Source organism: Frankliniella occidentalis, unplaced genomic scaffold, assembly GCF_000697945.3.
Source record: "Frankliniella occidentalis isolate FOCC.00 unplaced genomic scaffold, Focc_3.1 Scaffold275, whole genome shotgun sequence".
Classification (NCBI taxonomy): Eukaryota; Metazoa; Arthropoda; class Insecta; order Thysanoptera; family Thripidae; genus Frankliniella; species Frankliniella occidentalis.
The window spans coordinates 18,274-32,432 of NW_026267401.1; the positions used below are offsets into that span (position 1 = coordinate 18,274).

At 37.7% G+C, this 14,159-nt stretch overlaps 4 protein-coding genes across 11 annotated transcripts; 2 read left to right on the forward strand and 2 right to left on the reverse strand.

The window, feature by feature from the left end:
• Positions 1 to 645: 645 nt before the first annotated feature.
• On the reverse strand, positions 646 to 4,372 carry LOC113216670 (ADP-ribosylation factor GTPase-activating protein 1). Of its 4 annotated transcripts, XM_052273492.1 has the most exons (14): positions 4,211 to 4,372; positions 3,989 to 4,114; positions 3,682 to 3,849; positions 3,490 to 3,603; positions 3,315 to 3,394; positions 3,020 to 3,214; positions 2,802 to 2,916; positions 2,603 to 2,725; positions 2,186 to 2,245; positions 1,735 to 1,856; positions 1,453 to 1,584; positions 1,226 to 1,338; positions 1,075 to 1,147; positions 646 to 820 (listed from the first exon to the last, which is right to left on the reverse strand). In XM_052273492.1, the coding sequence occupies exons 2-14, from the start codon at positions 4,046 to 4,048 to the stop codon at positions 817 to 819; spliced, it is 1,359 nt and encodes a 452-aa protein (XP_052129452.1). In that variant the 5' UTR covers positions 4,049 to 4,114; positions 4,211 to 4,372; the 3' UTR covers positions 646 to 816. The 4 variants fall into 4 exon arrangements, with proteins under 4 accessions (XP_052129452.1, XP_052129451.1, XP_026292239.1 ...); XM_052273491.1 differs by having other exon boundaries at positions 1,075 to 1,338; XM_026436454.2 differs by having other exon boundaries at positions 646 to 1,338.
• Positions 4,373 to 5,187: 815 nt separating this feature from the next.
• On the forward strand, positions 5,188 to 9,959 carry LOC113216634 (uncharacterized). 2 transcript variants are annotated; one of them, XM_026436394.2, is made up of 8 exons: positions 5,188 to 5,348; positions 5,748 to 5,819; positions 5,909 to 6,322; positions 6,394 to 7,497; positions 7,605 to 7,763; positions 7,835 to 8,003; positions 8,094 to 8,292; positions 8,368 to 9,959. In XM_026436394.2, exons 2-8 carry the CDS (start codon positions 5,814 to 5,816, stop codon positions 8,564 to 8,566), a joined length of 2,250 nt encoding a protein of 749 aa, XP_026292179.1. In that variant the 5' UTR covers positions 5,188 to 5,348; positions 5,748 to 5,813; the 3' UTR covers positions 8,567 to 9,959. The 2 variants fall into 2 exon arrangements, with proteins under 2 accessions (XP_026292179.1, XP_026292180.1); XM_026436395.2 differs by having other exon boundaries at positions 5,205 to 5,295.
• Positions 9,956 to 12,499, reverse strand: LOC113216636 (MICOS complex subunit MIC27). Of its 2 annotated transcripts, XM_052273481.1 has the most exons (6): positions 12,336 to 12,499; positions 11,903 to 12,039; positions 11,403 to 11,557; positions 11,056 to 11,301; positions 10,123 to 10,348; positions 9,956 to 10,048 (listed from the first exon to the last, which is right to left on the reverse strand). In XM_052273481.1, exons 1-5 carry the CDS (start codon positions 12,348 to 12,350, stop codon positions 10,134 to 10,136), a joined length of 768 nt encoding a protein of 255 aa, XP_052129441.1. In that variant the 5' UTR covers positions 12,351 to 12,499; the 3' UTR covers positions 9,956 to 10,048; positions 10,123 to 10,133. The 2 variants fall into 2 exon arrangements, with proteins under 2 accessions (XP_052129441.1, XP_026292185.1); XM_026436400.2 differs by lacking the exons at positions 9,956 to 10,048; positions 10,123 to 10,348 and adding an exon at positions 10,441 to 10,978.
• A 27-nt stretch (positions 12,500 to 12,526) lies between these two features.
• On the forward strand, positions 12,527 to 13,804 carry LOC113216635 (uncharacterized). 3 transcript variants are annotated; one of them, XM_026436397.2, is made up of 5 exons: positions 12,527 to 12,684; positions 12,830 to 12,949; positions 13,024 to 13,195; positions 13,287 to 13,415; positions 13,492 to 13,804. In XM_026436397.2, exons 2-5 carry the CDS (start codon positions 12,837 to 12,839, stop codon positions 13,711 to 13,713), a joined length of 636 nt encoding a protein of 211 aa, XP_026292182.1. In that variant the 5' UTR covers positions 12,527 to 12,684; positions 12,830 to 12,836; the 3' UTR covers positions 13,714 to 13,804. The 3 variants fall into 3 exon arrangements, with proteins under 3 accessions (XP_026292182.1, XP_026292184.1, XP_026292183.1); XM_026436399.2 differs by having other exon boundaries at positions 12,554 to 12,699; XM_026436398.2 differs by having other exon boundaries at positions 12,578 to 12,742.
• The last annotated feature ends 355 nt before the right edge of the window (positions 13,805 to 14,159 follow it).

The following is a 14,159-nucleotide window of genomic DNA, read 5'->3' on the forward strand; positions in this document are numbered from 1 at the left end:
ATTGAAGTCATCTATAACAATTTTACCAAATGATATATAAGTCCACAATGCATACCAAGGCTCATACTCATGGTATTTAATGTATCTAGAAAGATGACCACAACATCAAAAGCAAAAGTTTCCACGAAGCAATTCACTGCTAAACAGACATAAAATAGTGCTGGATGAGCAGCATATTGACACTGGACACTTTTGACTTTGATGGTACAACAAACAACAATACAACTGCCAAAACCAGTGTGTCTTAACAAGTTAACAGTAAAATGGAATGAACTTTCTACCGAAAAAAAATTCTACAGTATAAACAATCATTTTAGGATGCATTATTGATGTAATACGTAATGTCTTTCTTAATCATTCAGATCAATTTTAACTATCTAAAAGGCAATGTTTGATGTTCTCAAATCATTAACATGCCTCAAAGCCAATAACAAGTACACACAATACATATGAGAAATATCAAAGAAAATTATACAATACACATTTCACTAAGTTTTTTGGAGGCCAGGCTGTATTTGTTTTTAAATCAACTAATGTGATCAGCCCTGAAAGTTGACTTACACATTCAAATGTAACATATGACTAAGATATTAAGATAAGCCCTTACAATACAAACAATTGTAATTGAATGATCAGAAAAAAGTGTGAGACAGAAATGCAGTTCTTTACTTACATCACTACACACATTTTCAGATATGATTAGGAATTTAATATCTTGAGATCTAACTGTAAAGTAGCACAGCTACTAAAAGATAATTGCTTTAAAACATTGGCATGGATATAGGAGACATGGTTGATGCAACAGTATTACTGTGCTTATCTGTGAAATATTTCAAAAAGTCAAATTAGTAAACTTCTAAAACAAAAGAAAGCTGTCATAGAAATGAAGAAATAGAAAAAAGCAAACAGTGAACAGTCAATAGAGCTAAGCTTTCAATTTTTAGAGAGCTTGATAAAACACGCAAAGGGTAGGTTTCTGGAAAGCACATAAAGGAATGACAACACACATGATACACAGGCATTTGAGGTATTTGGAAGCAACCCAAAAGCATAGACCCAATTTAGCCATTTTACTTATTGAGAATATCCCAAGGGTCCTCTTCAGTGCCTTCTTTACCCCAGTCACCACTGGCGCTGTTCTTCTCTTCTGCAAAATCAATTAGTAAACTCTGTTTAGCGCCTTTAGATGATGATGCTCCTGATGAAGATGATGACTTTTTCTTACTACTTCTTTTATGATGACGGCCACTACTTTCACGCTCCTTCACTGTTTCGTTGTTGCCAGACCCCCAATTGTCCCACTCAGAAACTGGAGATGAAGGAGAAACAGAACTCTTGCTACAAAAACAAAACAAAAATAAACAAAACATTATCAAGGAGAAACAAGAAGAAAAAAATAATTGTAACAACAAAAAAAAAAAAAGAACACACACAACAGAAATTACTGTTTACCTCGTATTTTCACCCCAACCCCACTCATCATCTACTTGGTCTCTTTTGTCCCGAGAACCTCCAGCGGATTTGCGTCGAGAACTACCACCTTCATTTAGAAGTGGAGCACTGCTGTCTCTCTGGCCTAGAGGTCTGGTAATAAAGGAAAATGTATGTTAGTATACTGATACTCGAAAGGGATCTTAGCATAGTAAGAAGTTGAACAAATCTACTTGCTTTATCCCATAAATGTTCTTTTCACATTCGCGGTAATTTCCAGTGTCAAACCATGGCCAAACTTACCTGTGTGTTCCATCAATAAGTAAAGAGGACTTCTCTGTTCCATCTGGAGTTTGGCCTGGTGGAGGCAATTCAGAGTTGGTTCCTGCTATATCTTGCCATCCCTTTCTTCCTAAGTCTCCCATCTAAAACAATGTGAAACATCAAGATAAAGGCGGAGACCTTAAAGAAATAAAAGAAAGGCCAAAGTCCCAGTGCATTATACATAAACTTTTTATCTTATGACCATACAGCAAAAGCATTGCAGTGAGATGCAAATAGCACAGTATTAAATGCACACAGGTGGAAAAGTAAGAGCAAGATGTACAAACAGATAAAATAGAGTTAATGGCTGTGCACAATAGTCAAACAAGCATGGCTCAGATCAATTTAAACTTGTTATTAATGTACTAGTACTAGTAGTATTAAAAAATAAGTAAGTAAATTAAAAAACAAAATGCAAACTAAACCATACCTTTGAAGCCAAATTTAAAACCTGAGAAGACATGCTGTCGATGACGTTTCCATCTTTCACCTAAAATAAAATTTTTGAAAAATTAAAAAAAAAGGAGAGAAAGAAGGTACCATGCAACATTGAGATATGAATGGAGCATAGCAAATCAGAAATACTAATTTGACTTTTACAAAGTACAAAAGGATAATCTAAAGAGCTAAAGCTCTAAAATTCTAAAGCTATAACAATAAACTACCAAAGGCAGAGCACATTCTGAGAACTGAAGTGACAAAATGTTTCAGACAGGACAAAATAATTACATACAGCATTCATTGCATTATTACAAAAGCAGAATAACTGTGGCTGATAAAAGAAAATGACCCCCCCCCCTTCTTCCCAATTAGAAAAATAAAAATAAAATTGAATTGCAAGACTTACTTTCTCTCCAACAGATGAACCAATTTCAGTAACCTTCTGGGAGGCAATACTTCCAATTTTAAAAGCATTTTCTGTAGCTTTGCTTGCTATCTTGGATGCATTAGAAGAAAAGAGAGACCAACCCTGTAAAGAAATTTTGGATTGTTGAGAAACTTATTGATTGGATATCTTAGCTCTTTACAATTCAAATATCACTTACACTAGAGAGTGAAGATACAGCTGTATCAAAGAATTCCTGAGATGTGCTGCGCGGTGGTGCATCCATTGTGTAACCAAATCCAGAATACTTCCCACCTTGATTAGGAGGTATATGGCTGTGAAAATTAGGTAACTTGAAATTATGGAAAATCCGAAGCAAAAAATTCAACCTTCAAAAACCCAATATTATAGTTAAATAATTTGTGAATGAAAACTTACTCAGGTCTTCCAGCATTTTCCATCTGCCTACGGACAAAGAATGCTTCTTTGTCATTTTTAAATTGATCAGCACTATGGTAGCCTTCACTGCCACCACCACCTGATTGATACCCACTGGATTGATAAGAACTAGAAGAACCACTATAGTTACTGCTGGAATGATAGCTTCCATTGTCAGTCAGACTACTTGAGCTCCTATAATCAATTAGAAGAAACAACAAAACTACTCAATACAGTTGCAGTTTAATAAGATTATTTTGATTTTCAATTACCAGAGCAATGCAAATTTCCTTACCTACTCATGGATGGACTAGTATAGTTCTGTGCTGGTGACTTTGTTGGGCTCCAGTCCTTTCCTTGGGCTACTGCACTAATCTGTGAACATGGATGTACAAATGTACTAATAAGAAAATAGTTCCATGGTAAAAGACTAGATGTACATGGTTTGAATTGTTCCACTGAACATCAACCTTGTCTCTGTATAGAGCTGCAGCTTTTGAGTTGTAGCGTCGTTGAATTGGCATGGAGTCATCCCAGTCATCTTGTGCCTCCAAAAACTCCCTCGCATTTCTGTTACCACCAGCCTAAGAAGAATAAAATGAAATTTAAAAACAAAAATAAGAAAACAGAGAAATGCAGTACAATTGAAAAAAAAAACTTACTTTCATCTTTTCTAACTCGATATCTTTCCACTTGTCCATACTGATGGAACGAACAAAAGAGAGATGAACTCCAAGACTTCGATGTTTGCCTGAACATTCCAAGCAGATCCATATTCCATACGTAACGGATACCCATTGAGGATTGAAAGCACCACACTCAAAGCATTTCTGTAAATCACACGTAGAGATAGGCATGCAATACAAATATATACTTTTGATTTAAAACTGACATTTGAAAATGTTCATGAGAACACTAGCTTATTTTGTAACTTGCATTCCATAGTGTCAGAAACTTCGATCAACTTACGTTGTTTTCATCACCAGTTTTGAGTCCCTGAAGAACACGTCGGGTTCTAGGGCTAGCCATCGTGGAAAAAAGTGCGACAACAGACTAATATTCGGTGAAGAAATTAAAATCTTCGTCCAATAAATTCTGGTTAGGATAATAAAAGTGTGGTTAGGTACAAGAAGGTAGTCCCATATGTCTTAACCACGGCTAATGATATATTGTCGTGAACTTCAAACGCACCAACATTCAAGTCGAGCATAAGGATTAGTGTGTCTAGAGCAAATAGAACGTCAGCAAGACCGAAAAATTAAATATTTTCGCATGACGTGTAACGTTCTGCTTGAAGTGGAACGCCTGGGGCAAGCATCAGTACTATGTTTACGCCGTAGAACGCTGGCCCTGGCCAGCGCTAGCCCGGGCTGGCGGCGGTGCGTTTACCCCGTGTGGGCCAGCTGATGAAAAAGAGCGCGGTTTTCAAATCTCGACGATCAAACCAAGTATTTTAGGGTAAAATACTTCTCCCGGTACACGGTTTGCAAATCAGCGGGTGTAAAATATTTAACTCTTTACTACTCACATCATTTATCTTTAGGATATACGTGATAGCAACAATTTTTGAAATATTTACAGTATCTTAGATATATCAAGGTATATTGAAGAGGATAGTGAGAATTGAAGCTCTGGGTCGAATAGGGGAATTATTTCCTGTTGGGGTACGAAAGCCACACCGAAATGCCAAGTGCAATACACAAATATCGGGTATTTTAAAAGTCCAGCCGGAGATAGCCCGGGCGAAACGCGTTTACTCCGGGGCTAGACCAAGCAGAGCGGTGGAGGGGGGCAGGCTAGCGCGTGCTAGCGAGCGGCTGGCCAGCGCTGGCTCCGCGCCGTTTACGCCGGGGCCAACTTCCCCCACCACCGACATAGCACGGGCTAGCCTCCGCGGTGTAAACATAGTACAGCTCCAACACTCCAACTCCACAAAATTCCCCTCCCCCACTACCACAGCATAATTGATATGAGAAATCAGTCAAGCGGAACATGCAGCAGACGAAAAAAAGATAGAAATACGGACTAACAATATCTGGTGTAAGAAACAACAATTGTTTTCAAGTGATTTAAAGAGATAAATTGCAAGAGTAGCTAGTAAATTTATATCAAACAACTTAAGCTTACTTACTTCTCTTACTTCCCTACTTGGACTTGAAGCTGAGGCTAGGCGTTCAACAACAAAAACAAAAACAAAAAGAGAAGCAGTTTCAATATGGCGATGGAAGGTTAAGAAAAATAAACTCTGTCTCGAACGATGATTAAAATGGATTCATGTATGATATTATGATTTTATTGTGTTTGAGAGTGCATGTGAATGTTCTCCTAGGTAAAGCTCACATATTTCTGTTATGTTCTGTGGTTTTTGAGTAGTCGGAATAGTTCTCATTTGCTTAATCGTGTCAAGCGTTGTGCTAGTGATTTGTGAGGATACTGGTTTATTTTCATTCTAGTCTAGGGGACGTCGCCCTCAATTTTAATTTTGACCTAGAAAGTTGCATACTTATTTAATTAAGTCATAAATTCGATTTTTCTGTTTGCTGTTTTTTTTTCTTGGTCATTCAAATGACTTGTCAAAATGTAATTTCCTTTCTTGCAACATCTACCTGCAATTTGCCCTCTTCCCTCAGTCTGCAAACAAATATATTAATGTTAGCCGTAAAATATATGTGACAATTTTGCACAAAAAATAAATATTTAATCCATGTTTTTCTATTTTTCTTTTCAGCATGCTAGTTTGTTACTATTGCCTATGCACACTGTCATCTGACTGCCACCATTAACCAAAATCCCCATGGAGGTTGGTTGTATTTTCAAATTCATCACTTACATTTGATTATTTCATTATTTTAAAGTGATGGTGAAATTAATTTGAATTCCTCCTTACAGCATGAAAATGACAAAGATGAGCAGTCATCTCTTTTAACTGGCTCCTTTTGTAGTTCACATACTATGTGCAGAGGAAACTTGAGTTCTTGTGGAGGAAAACTCAGTGGCACAATGGCATGCGATTCGCAATCTCAAACTCCAAGTACTCTGCATTGTGAAAAAACCTATGATTCATCCAATGACTTATCATCATGGTCGGAGCCTCTTGCTATCAAGCCACCACCAGAGTTTCAGGATTCATCTCCTTATTCAAGTACTCCACAGGATTCTCCATTCACTTCACCTCAGGTGACTTTAGGGAGATCAATACGTCCTCATGCTTCAGCCATAACCCCAGCTCGAGTGTTACCTGCACGTCTTCATCCTGGAGTACCAGAATGGCTTGAGAAAATGGCTGTTAAAATGGTGACACAGGTAACAATCAGCTGACTCAATTATTTGTGTCAACACAACTTGGAGTTCTAGTACAGCATTATATTTTACAGGTTTTAGAAGAAGCCCTTTTGGTATCAGGGGAAGTTTCGTGGTCCATCCACTGTTCAGAAGACTGCCACCCAAGAAGAAAAAGTGAGAAAAAATTTTCACTCTCATCTGAAGGACAACAGTCGCTAGGTTTACGTTATTGCTGGACACCTGAGTTGCCATACCTGCTTTGCAGACCTGCATCTAGAAGCTCTCTTTCATCAAGACTGTCCAGCTCTCACAATTCACTATCTGTCCCTGCAGCTAACAGGGTAGATGACTCCAGTTTTATTACGTCAGCTATGTCTCATGAAGTTTTATCCACAGGAGACATATGTGACATGTATAATGTCCCAGTAGATTGTGATGTTTATGCTGTACCAGTTGATATGGTGCGGCCACCTGTTCCAGTACCACCTCAGCGTCAAAAGCGACAAAGACATCAAAGACGAAAAAGAAAACAATCAGAGAAATCAGAAATAGAGTCTAGTAAAGGCAAAACAGTTTCTAGTCATACTATGATTCAGCCCAGAGTGTTGCTACCTGAACAAGCTGTACAGAAAAGGCATAATCGTCCAGGAAGATCAGCCAGTATGGAATGTGCCACTCCAGGGGAACCAATACACATGACTTTAGCTGAAGTGAGACGTTACCTGTCCTCTCTATATTCTAGTTCTAGTGATTCCTCAGAATATCGCAAGAAACCAACTACGTGTTTGCAGTCACGGCTACCTAATTTGTCCAAGAACAAACGAGTTGATGGGAATGTCACAATAGAAAACATAGATGACAACCTCAATGTCACATACAATAATCCAATCATGAAATCTAACAGAAAAAGTACTTTCAGTATCAATGTCAGGAATAAAAAATGTAAAGACAATGCTGATGCATTGGTTTTGGCTAGTCCTGAAGGATCTGACTGCATGCTCATTCCAGAAGGGAAGCCCAAAAGAGGCATGAGTTTTTCATCTACATTAAAGCAGACATTCTGCAACATGTTCCGAATCCGTCGTCTCATCTCACCTGAGCATGCACCTGGCAGAAGGAGAACAATTGGGGGAGGTATTGATGATATCTCAGATGGTGTTGATGGAAATACAGTCAATTCTACGTGTCAACAGAAGGTACTGAATTTTGTTAGTGGTTGTTTGTTAAGACTTCATTTCAATCAGAGTTTTTATTTTTTAGTTTCAGCATTGTTTTATCATATTAAATTTTGTACATCTTGCAGGCTCGATTTTCTACAAGGGCCTTGCCACCACTTCCTGCTCGAGACATTCCCTTGCAAGAGAATACCTCAAGTGAAGAAGCACCTGTAGCTCAAGAAGAAATTCTCAATGAGGGTGAACCAAGTGTTGATTTTGCATCAAGTATTGAAAAAGTGAAAGATGTAAGTTGTTTTAACTTATCATACCTGTGCCCTAGTTGAATTTTAGATCTATAATTAAACCTTATTTGTAGTATGGCTGGTACTGGGGTCCTATTTCGGGAGAAGCGGCTGAGAAAATTCTATCAAATGAACCTGATGGATCCTTCATTGTCCGTGACTCAAGTGATGACCACTATATATTTTCACTCACATTTAAACTTAATAGTTGTGTACGGCATGTTCGTATTGAGCAAGATCAAGGTATTATTAATGGCTGTCTTCTTTTGTATTTCTTTTTGAAAAGGCAGACAGAGCTCTTAAAATGTTTAACGGTGAATTTTTATCTTGCAGGTAACTTCAGCTTTGGAAGTTGTACAAAATTCAAAAGCCACACAATTGTAGACTTTATTGAAAATGCTGTTGAGCACTCTCGGTCTGGGCGTTACCTATTCTTCCTCCATCGCCGTCCTGTTCTTGGACCCATGAGGGTTCAGTTGTTGCATCCTGTTTCCCGCTTCAAACAGGTCCAAAGCTTACAGCATATGTGCAGGTAAGTAATGTCATTTCACTCTAGAGAATGTGTGCCATAGACAATAAAGTTTTATCTTTATCATAATTGTTTCAGGTTTGTAATTTTAAAAGTTGTGAGGAGGGATCTAATTTCATCTCTCCCCTTACCTCGGCGAGTTCTTGACTACCTGAGTACTCCTCATTATTATTCTGAACAACTTGCGGAAGAGGAACAAAATTGTCCTCCTTCATCCCCCTCCTCTAATGTAGAAGAACAAGGCCTTTACCCATATGTTGGTACCGGTAATATTTAAGCATGTTGTGACAAAGTCATTCACTCAGTGTAAGGAAAGTAAAAGAGACTTGTACTATAGGAAAGATTGATTAAATTATTTCTGAAGAGTTTTAATTTCTCATGTATGTTTTTCACTTTAGATTTGGACCTATAAGGTCAAATTAAATGGAGTTCTTCTTGTATTTCTTAAGTTGAGATGTAAGACCCTTAAGAAATAAGGGTATTGGCTTTACAATTTAGAGTATTGGATTGTGTGGTAATTTTAGTTAAGTTTAAGAAACACTAAATTGAAAGGAGTTTCTTCCTCCAAATCATGTACAGATGTCAAGAGTTTACTCTGACAACATAATCCTAGATGTGTGTTTCATTACTGTAACTTCTTTAGTTTCATAATCTACCTTCTTGGTGGTTGCTCTAGTCTCCTGTTTTCTCAAATTTTCTGTTTTACTCTTTGACAAGCCATGTGGATAGTAAAGATATGAAATTAATCCCACCCTTATCCATCAAGCAAAAGTTAGTCTATTATTTGTTCAAGAAAGTTTTCCTGAAACAGATGAATACATTTACATGAAACCTTATTACTTATTTCTGGTATTGTCCATTTCTATATCTGATGAGTGCCATCAATGATGGATGAAGTCTGTTGTGAAAAACAAAATTGACGTTTATTACCTTTACATTGGGTACTTCTTAAGCCAGTTTTCGTTGATACATACTATTATTTCTTTAGGTAATAGGTACCAATTTGTGAGAAATGAAAGTTTGTTTTTTTTAGTGTAGAGGTGCAATACCTGCTCAATGCATGATGCTTTGTGCTGTTTGACCAGATTGATTTGCAATATGATTTGCATCAGAGTTACAACCTACACCATTAACCTAGTGTTCCTTTCAAAAAAAATTTTTTTTGCTATCATTGCAATTGTTTGTGAAAGTAGTTTTCTGCTTTGTAATTTGAATTCATTCAGATTGAGCGCATCGCTATATTGTCTTCTTGTGTTTCTCATATTTATTTGCCAAATATTTTTTCTATTAATCAAGGGGTTGAATCCCTACACAAAGACCAAAGCTGTATGTGATTAAAATTATTTCTTTGATTCTTTTTTAATTTTTATTTTTTAAGTTGTTGCTCTAAACACACCTTGTTTTTCATGTGTAGCTATAGTATATACCCTATGTTGACGTGTCTGTTTAGGTTATTTCGTATTTCCTTGCAATGTTCTCCTTTGAGTCAATATCTTTCTTATACAGTAATCCATTAGTTTTATCATTACCGTACTCAAAATGCTATGCAATAGTGACACATCTTGTCAAAATCCTGCTGCTCCACTTCGTTGAAGTCAATGCACTTCTGTTCATGAAGTTTTGTTATCTTAAGTAAAGACAGGAACAAGGAAATAAAATAATAAAATTTATAGCCGTTTTTTTATGAAGGTATTTATTGAAATTAGCCATTAATGATTTGAAATTGATATTTTCAGGAATCAGTGTTGTAAGATATAACCTGTCATCAATATGAGTACATAATTAGATTACAGCACAAGAGCTACTAGAATAATCACTTTGAATTTTACTTACTTTTGGAGAAGTCAGGTGTGTGTGTGTGAGTGCTCCAGGGAAGGAATTGACTCGACACACCTATTATTCTGCTCTGAGGCAAGTGCATATTTGTGCTCTATTACAGACTCAGCTGCACCCTCTGCTATAGGAGGTGGTAGAGATGGATAGTCAAATTCATCTGTGTATTCATCCTCATAACCCCAATTTTCTTGATCAGTGCTTTCATCGTCGAAAAAGGTGTAGCCTGTATGGATGGATTAGGTCAAACAAATTTTTGCCTTGGAAATATAATTTTTTTTACTATTTTCATGATTAGGGCATTAACTAACACAAGCCTTTACACTTTGGTACTTATTCTCTCCAACAGTTTATTGAAAAAAAATTAGCACAAGGATCAGAAAGCGTCAGAAAAAGACTAATATTGGCAGTAAAACAAAAACACTATTTTACAAATGAACCTTAGAAAATATTGAAGACCTTCAGCCTCCTCATTCACTAGTTTTCTGCAGTGTCCTGTCTCAAGAAATGACCCAACAACATTTTGGTCTTTGCAAGTTAAATAATATACCACTGCAAACCTGAAAGAACATGACAACAACAAAACAACAACAAGCGACCAGAAAAGACTCCATATCTGACATTAAGGATCTGGGGAGAGGAGAGAGGATGGCATGAGAAGTATTACAATAGTCAGGAACGGTTCTAGAGATGGGAGGAAGTACAAAGATCAGGATCAGGAGGCAGGAGTTCTTAGAAATTTTACACAGCCATCGCTAAAAAAGGAGCACTATCAGTTAATAGTCTCACTTCTTATCCTTTCCATCCCTGGGAGAATCATTAGACTCTGCAGATGATCCACGTAAATCATCCAAAACTGTTAAAAGAAATATTGCATAACTGAGTCACAAATTCTAATTGTAGAAGATAGGGATAGTTTTAGATGGTACTTACTTGAAGTAGCAAGATGGTGACCTATAAGACCATACTTTCGGACCTCAACTAGAGCTTCATTGAAGTATTCTTCTGCTTCCTTAGGATAACACAGTGAAGCCATACCTCCAGCACCAACTGTCATATAGATCAGACGCTTGAAAAATCCTTTACGTATACCAAGGACAAGACCTGTCAGACCACTCAAAGCAATTGCTCCAGATCTGGGAAGAAAATTCTCCTCTTCCTTCAAATAATCAAGGAGTTCTAAAACCAAATAGATATGAGTTACTCAAGGTACACTGCTTTTAAACAAGCATCTGGTAAAGTGCAATGAATGAAATACATAGTTACAACTTAATCCTAACCATTGGAAGCATCCATATTTTCCTTAACAACTGAAGAGGCCTTGCTGGTAAGGCTGTTTACCTCGCTGACAAGAGAACAAAGCTCTTTCCTTACTGTTCCAACTGCTTCTTCTATTGAACTAACTTCATCACTGTGTTGTTCCGGAACCACTTGTCTAAAATTGGACAAAATGACACAGAAAATATTAGTGTTGATGTTTGCAAATTATTTAAGAGAAGGACTAAGGAGGAAAATGAGGAGGAAACAGTGGGAATAAATACCATCTCCTTCTCCACTGAGCCCACCCCACCTCCTCAGCTCTTAGCTATAGCAATAAACTGTCAAAACCAAACCAGTTCTCGTCTCATTTTACCAAATCAACTAGAACACAATACTGGGGTTTGCCAGTCTTGCAGAGAAATATCTTTGTTCACAATAGATGTCCCCTTAGGTGTTATAATTTGCTAATTACAATACAACAAACTAACATCTCTTTACAAGCTAGTAGTCTTGCTTTTACCTTTTAATTTCATCCACGTAGATAGGGAGTTCACTAGGTCGAATTGCTGTCTTATCCTTTTCTGTTTCTTTTGATTTGACAGCAATGGGAACTGCGGCCAGTGCCATATTCCTGGGAATGAGCATTGATCTCAGGAGCTGTAAGAATTCAAAAGAGCCATGTTTATTGACCTGATTGAAAGTAAGAAATTGACTTTAACTATCGCTATTTGACATTGGGTAATTCATAGAAAATAATGATGATGGGAAAAGGAAACAAAAGTAAAATAAAAGGGAATAGCTTCAAACACTTGATGGAGATTAAAGCCAATAATGGTAAGTACAATATTTGTAAATGATACATGAACTAAATACAATGGTGAGGATTCTACAGGTTAGATGGGTACAGTTGTCACTTTGATTAAACTTAAATATAAAAGAACAATTTGACTTGCCTTCCAGTTTGCCATTTTGATTTCCTGTGTGAAAAATTCTTCAGTAAATCGCTACGATTGTGTCCCCCGTATGAGTCGTGGGTAGCCTTTGGTTGGTAAATTTTGAGATGGCATTTAAGCAAGCAGCCGAATTTGCGGTGAAAGGAAAAACCTAGACCTTGGGAATATCGATATTCGTGACTTCGATACCTCGACGCTGGAGTATGAGACATTTCTCAGGCAGAACGCGGTTGATTTGGCTAGCAGACGAAAACCACACGGACAGAAGGGTTTCGTTATTTGTGTGGTCTTCCTAATTTGAACTCATAAATATATAACGGGTAACGCTATCACTTTACTCGTCTTAAACGTAAGTTGTCAGAAGGTAACCGTGAATTCTTGTCACAATATTTGCCTCTTTGCTACCGGTATGCAAGGTTATGAAGATATTTAAATGAAACTAATTTAATCTTAATAATCTAAATTCCTCATTTTTCTTTCCACGTTAATTTTAGACACGAAATGCAAAAAGCAAAGGTAAAAGATATACCACAGGGTGCGGTTACGTTTAATCGAGAAGAAGCAATTAATCATGTTTATCATTTAGTTCGCGACCATGACACTCCATCTCATGTGTAAGTAATCTCCTATAACTCATCAAATAATAACCAGATAAATCAAATGTGATCAGGATTTTTTTGTTTCATAGATATTTACTCAAGTATGGAGTTGCATTAAATGGAATGTTAGCGGCATTTAGTGGTATTTGGTGTTTAAAGTATTACCGCAGAGCTTTTGGTTTGAGAAAGGAAGTAGCATTTACTTCTAGCTTGACATGTGGATCTCTCCCTGCGATTACCACGTACACCTATCAATATTTGGTTTGTATAGCAGATGAGTTACTCCTTCTCTTCCGTGTTACTCTATTAAAAATAACAACCCTTATTTTTGTCTTTATGATGCTTTCGACAGTTTGTTCTACCACCTATATTATTACAAGAGCCTGGTTGTCCAATTTGCCTAGAACTTAAAGCTGGAGCTATTCAATTCGTTGCAGGTGCAATAATACCTGTTTTTATGGGTCTTGTCACAGCCTCAATGGTTAGTATAATTTTCCCTCTTATTATTGACACAATTACAACAAACCTTAGGTGTTTAATCTCATACAATTTTGCAGACTGCAGCAAAACTGGGCTTCAATGTGCCTCCGCCCACAGCACCTTTGCAACTCTTGAAGCTTGGAATGCAAATAGCAAATCATCCACAAGGAAGGGGCAAAATAGCTGCATTGTCATTTGTAAGCTTATTTGGATCAATGTGCTTGGTTTATGGAGAACAGATGCAAATGTTAAATTTTACCAAGCGATTACAGGCGAGGCAAACGTTTACAGATGATTAGCGCAAAGATTTAGTGTAGTATTGCCACACTTTAAATTACATGTTGTTCTTGTATTGCCTCTGTTACAATAAAGATGTCTTAGGTTATTATATTCACAGCATTTTGCATTTGACAGAAACCGCTCCCGTTGTTCCGAGAGAAACAGAATTTGTCAAAACCGACGGCGGGGTCCACAGGCAGTTTAATCATCCGAAGCGACTATAATTCTCTTTTCAGACGAAATTCAACCCGGGCCCCGGGGCCCCAGAACCCCTTTGGATGACCCGAGCTTCATCCGCCAGGCAACCAAGCGCGAGCGCGAGCTAAGTAAATGCCTACGTCCCCTCCCCCACTAACGGCCCCCGGGCGCCTAGTGGGTAGGCCGTCCCGTTGGACGCGCGAACCCCGCGGGGTTGCCTACGCACCCTCCGCAGGCGCCAAGCGGGTAGGCCGTCCTGTTGCCGCGC

Excerpts from the sequence above, each read along its gene's own strand:
- LOC113216670 (XM_052273491.1), bottom strand. The coding sequence starts at position 4,048 with ATGGCTAGCCCTAGAACCCGACGTGTTCTTCAGGGACTCAAAACTGGT. Across the intron at positions 3,395-3,489 it reads CAGCTCTATACAGAGACAAG|ATTAGTGCAGTAGCCCAAGG; the intron begins GTTGATGTTCAG and ends CCATGTTCACAG. Across the intron at positions 2,917-3,019 it reads GAAAATGCTGGAAGACCTGA|CCATATACCTCCTAATCAAG; the intron begins GTAAGTTTTCAT and ends TAATTTTCACAG.
- LOC113216634 (XM_026436394.2), top strand. Across the intron at positions 6,323-6,393 it reads CTGTTAAAATGGTGACACAG|GTTTTAGAAGAAGCCCTTTT; the intron begins GTAACAATCAGC and ends TATATTTTACAG. Across the intron at positions 7,498-7,604 it reads ATTCTACGTGTCAACAGAAG|GCTCGATTTTCTACAAGGGC; the intron begins GTACTGAATTTT and ends TACATCTTGCAG.
- LOC113216636 (XM_052273481.1), bottom strand. Across the intron at positions 11,558-11,902 it reads TACGTGGATGAAATTAAAAG|ACAAGTGGTTCCGGAACAAC; the intron begins GTAAAAGCAAGA and ends GTCCAATTTTAG. Across the intron at positions 11,302-11,402 it reads AAATATGGATGCTTCCAATG|AACTCCTTGATTATTTGAAG; the intron begins GTTAGGATTAAG and ends ATTTGGTTTTAG.
- LOC113216635 (XM_026436397.2), top strand. The coding sequence starts at position 12,837 with ATGCAAAAAGCAAAGGTAAAAGATATACCACAGGGTGCGGTTACGTTT. Across the intron at positions 12,950-13,023 it reads CATGACACTCCATCTCATGT|ATATTTACTCAAGTATGGAG; the intron begins GTAAGTAATCTC and ends TTTGTTTCATAG. Across the intron at positions 13,416-13,491 it reads GTCTTGTCACAGCCTCAATG|ACTGCAGCAAAACTGGGCTT; the intron begins GTTAGTATAATT and ends ACAATTTTGCAG.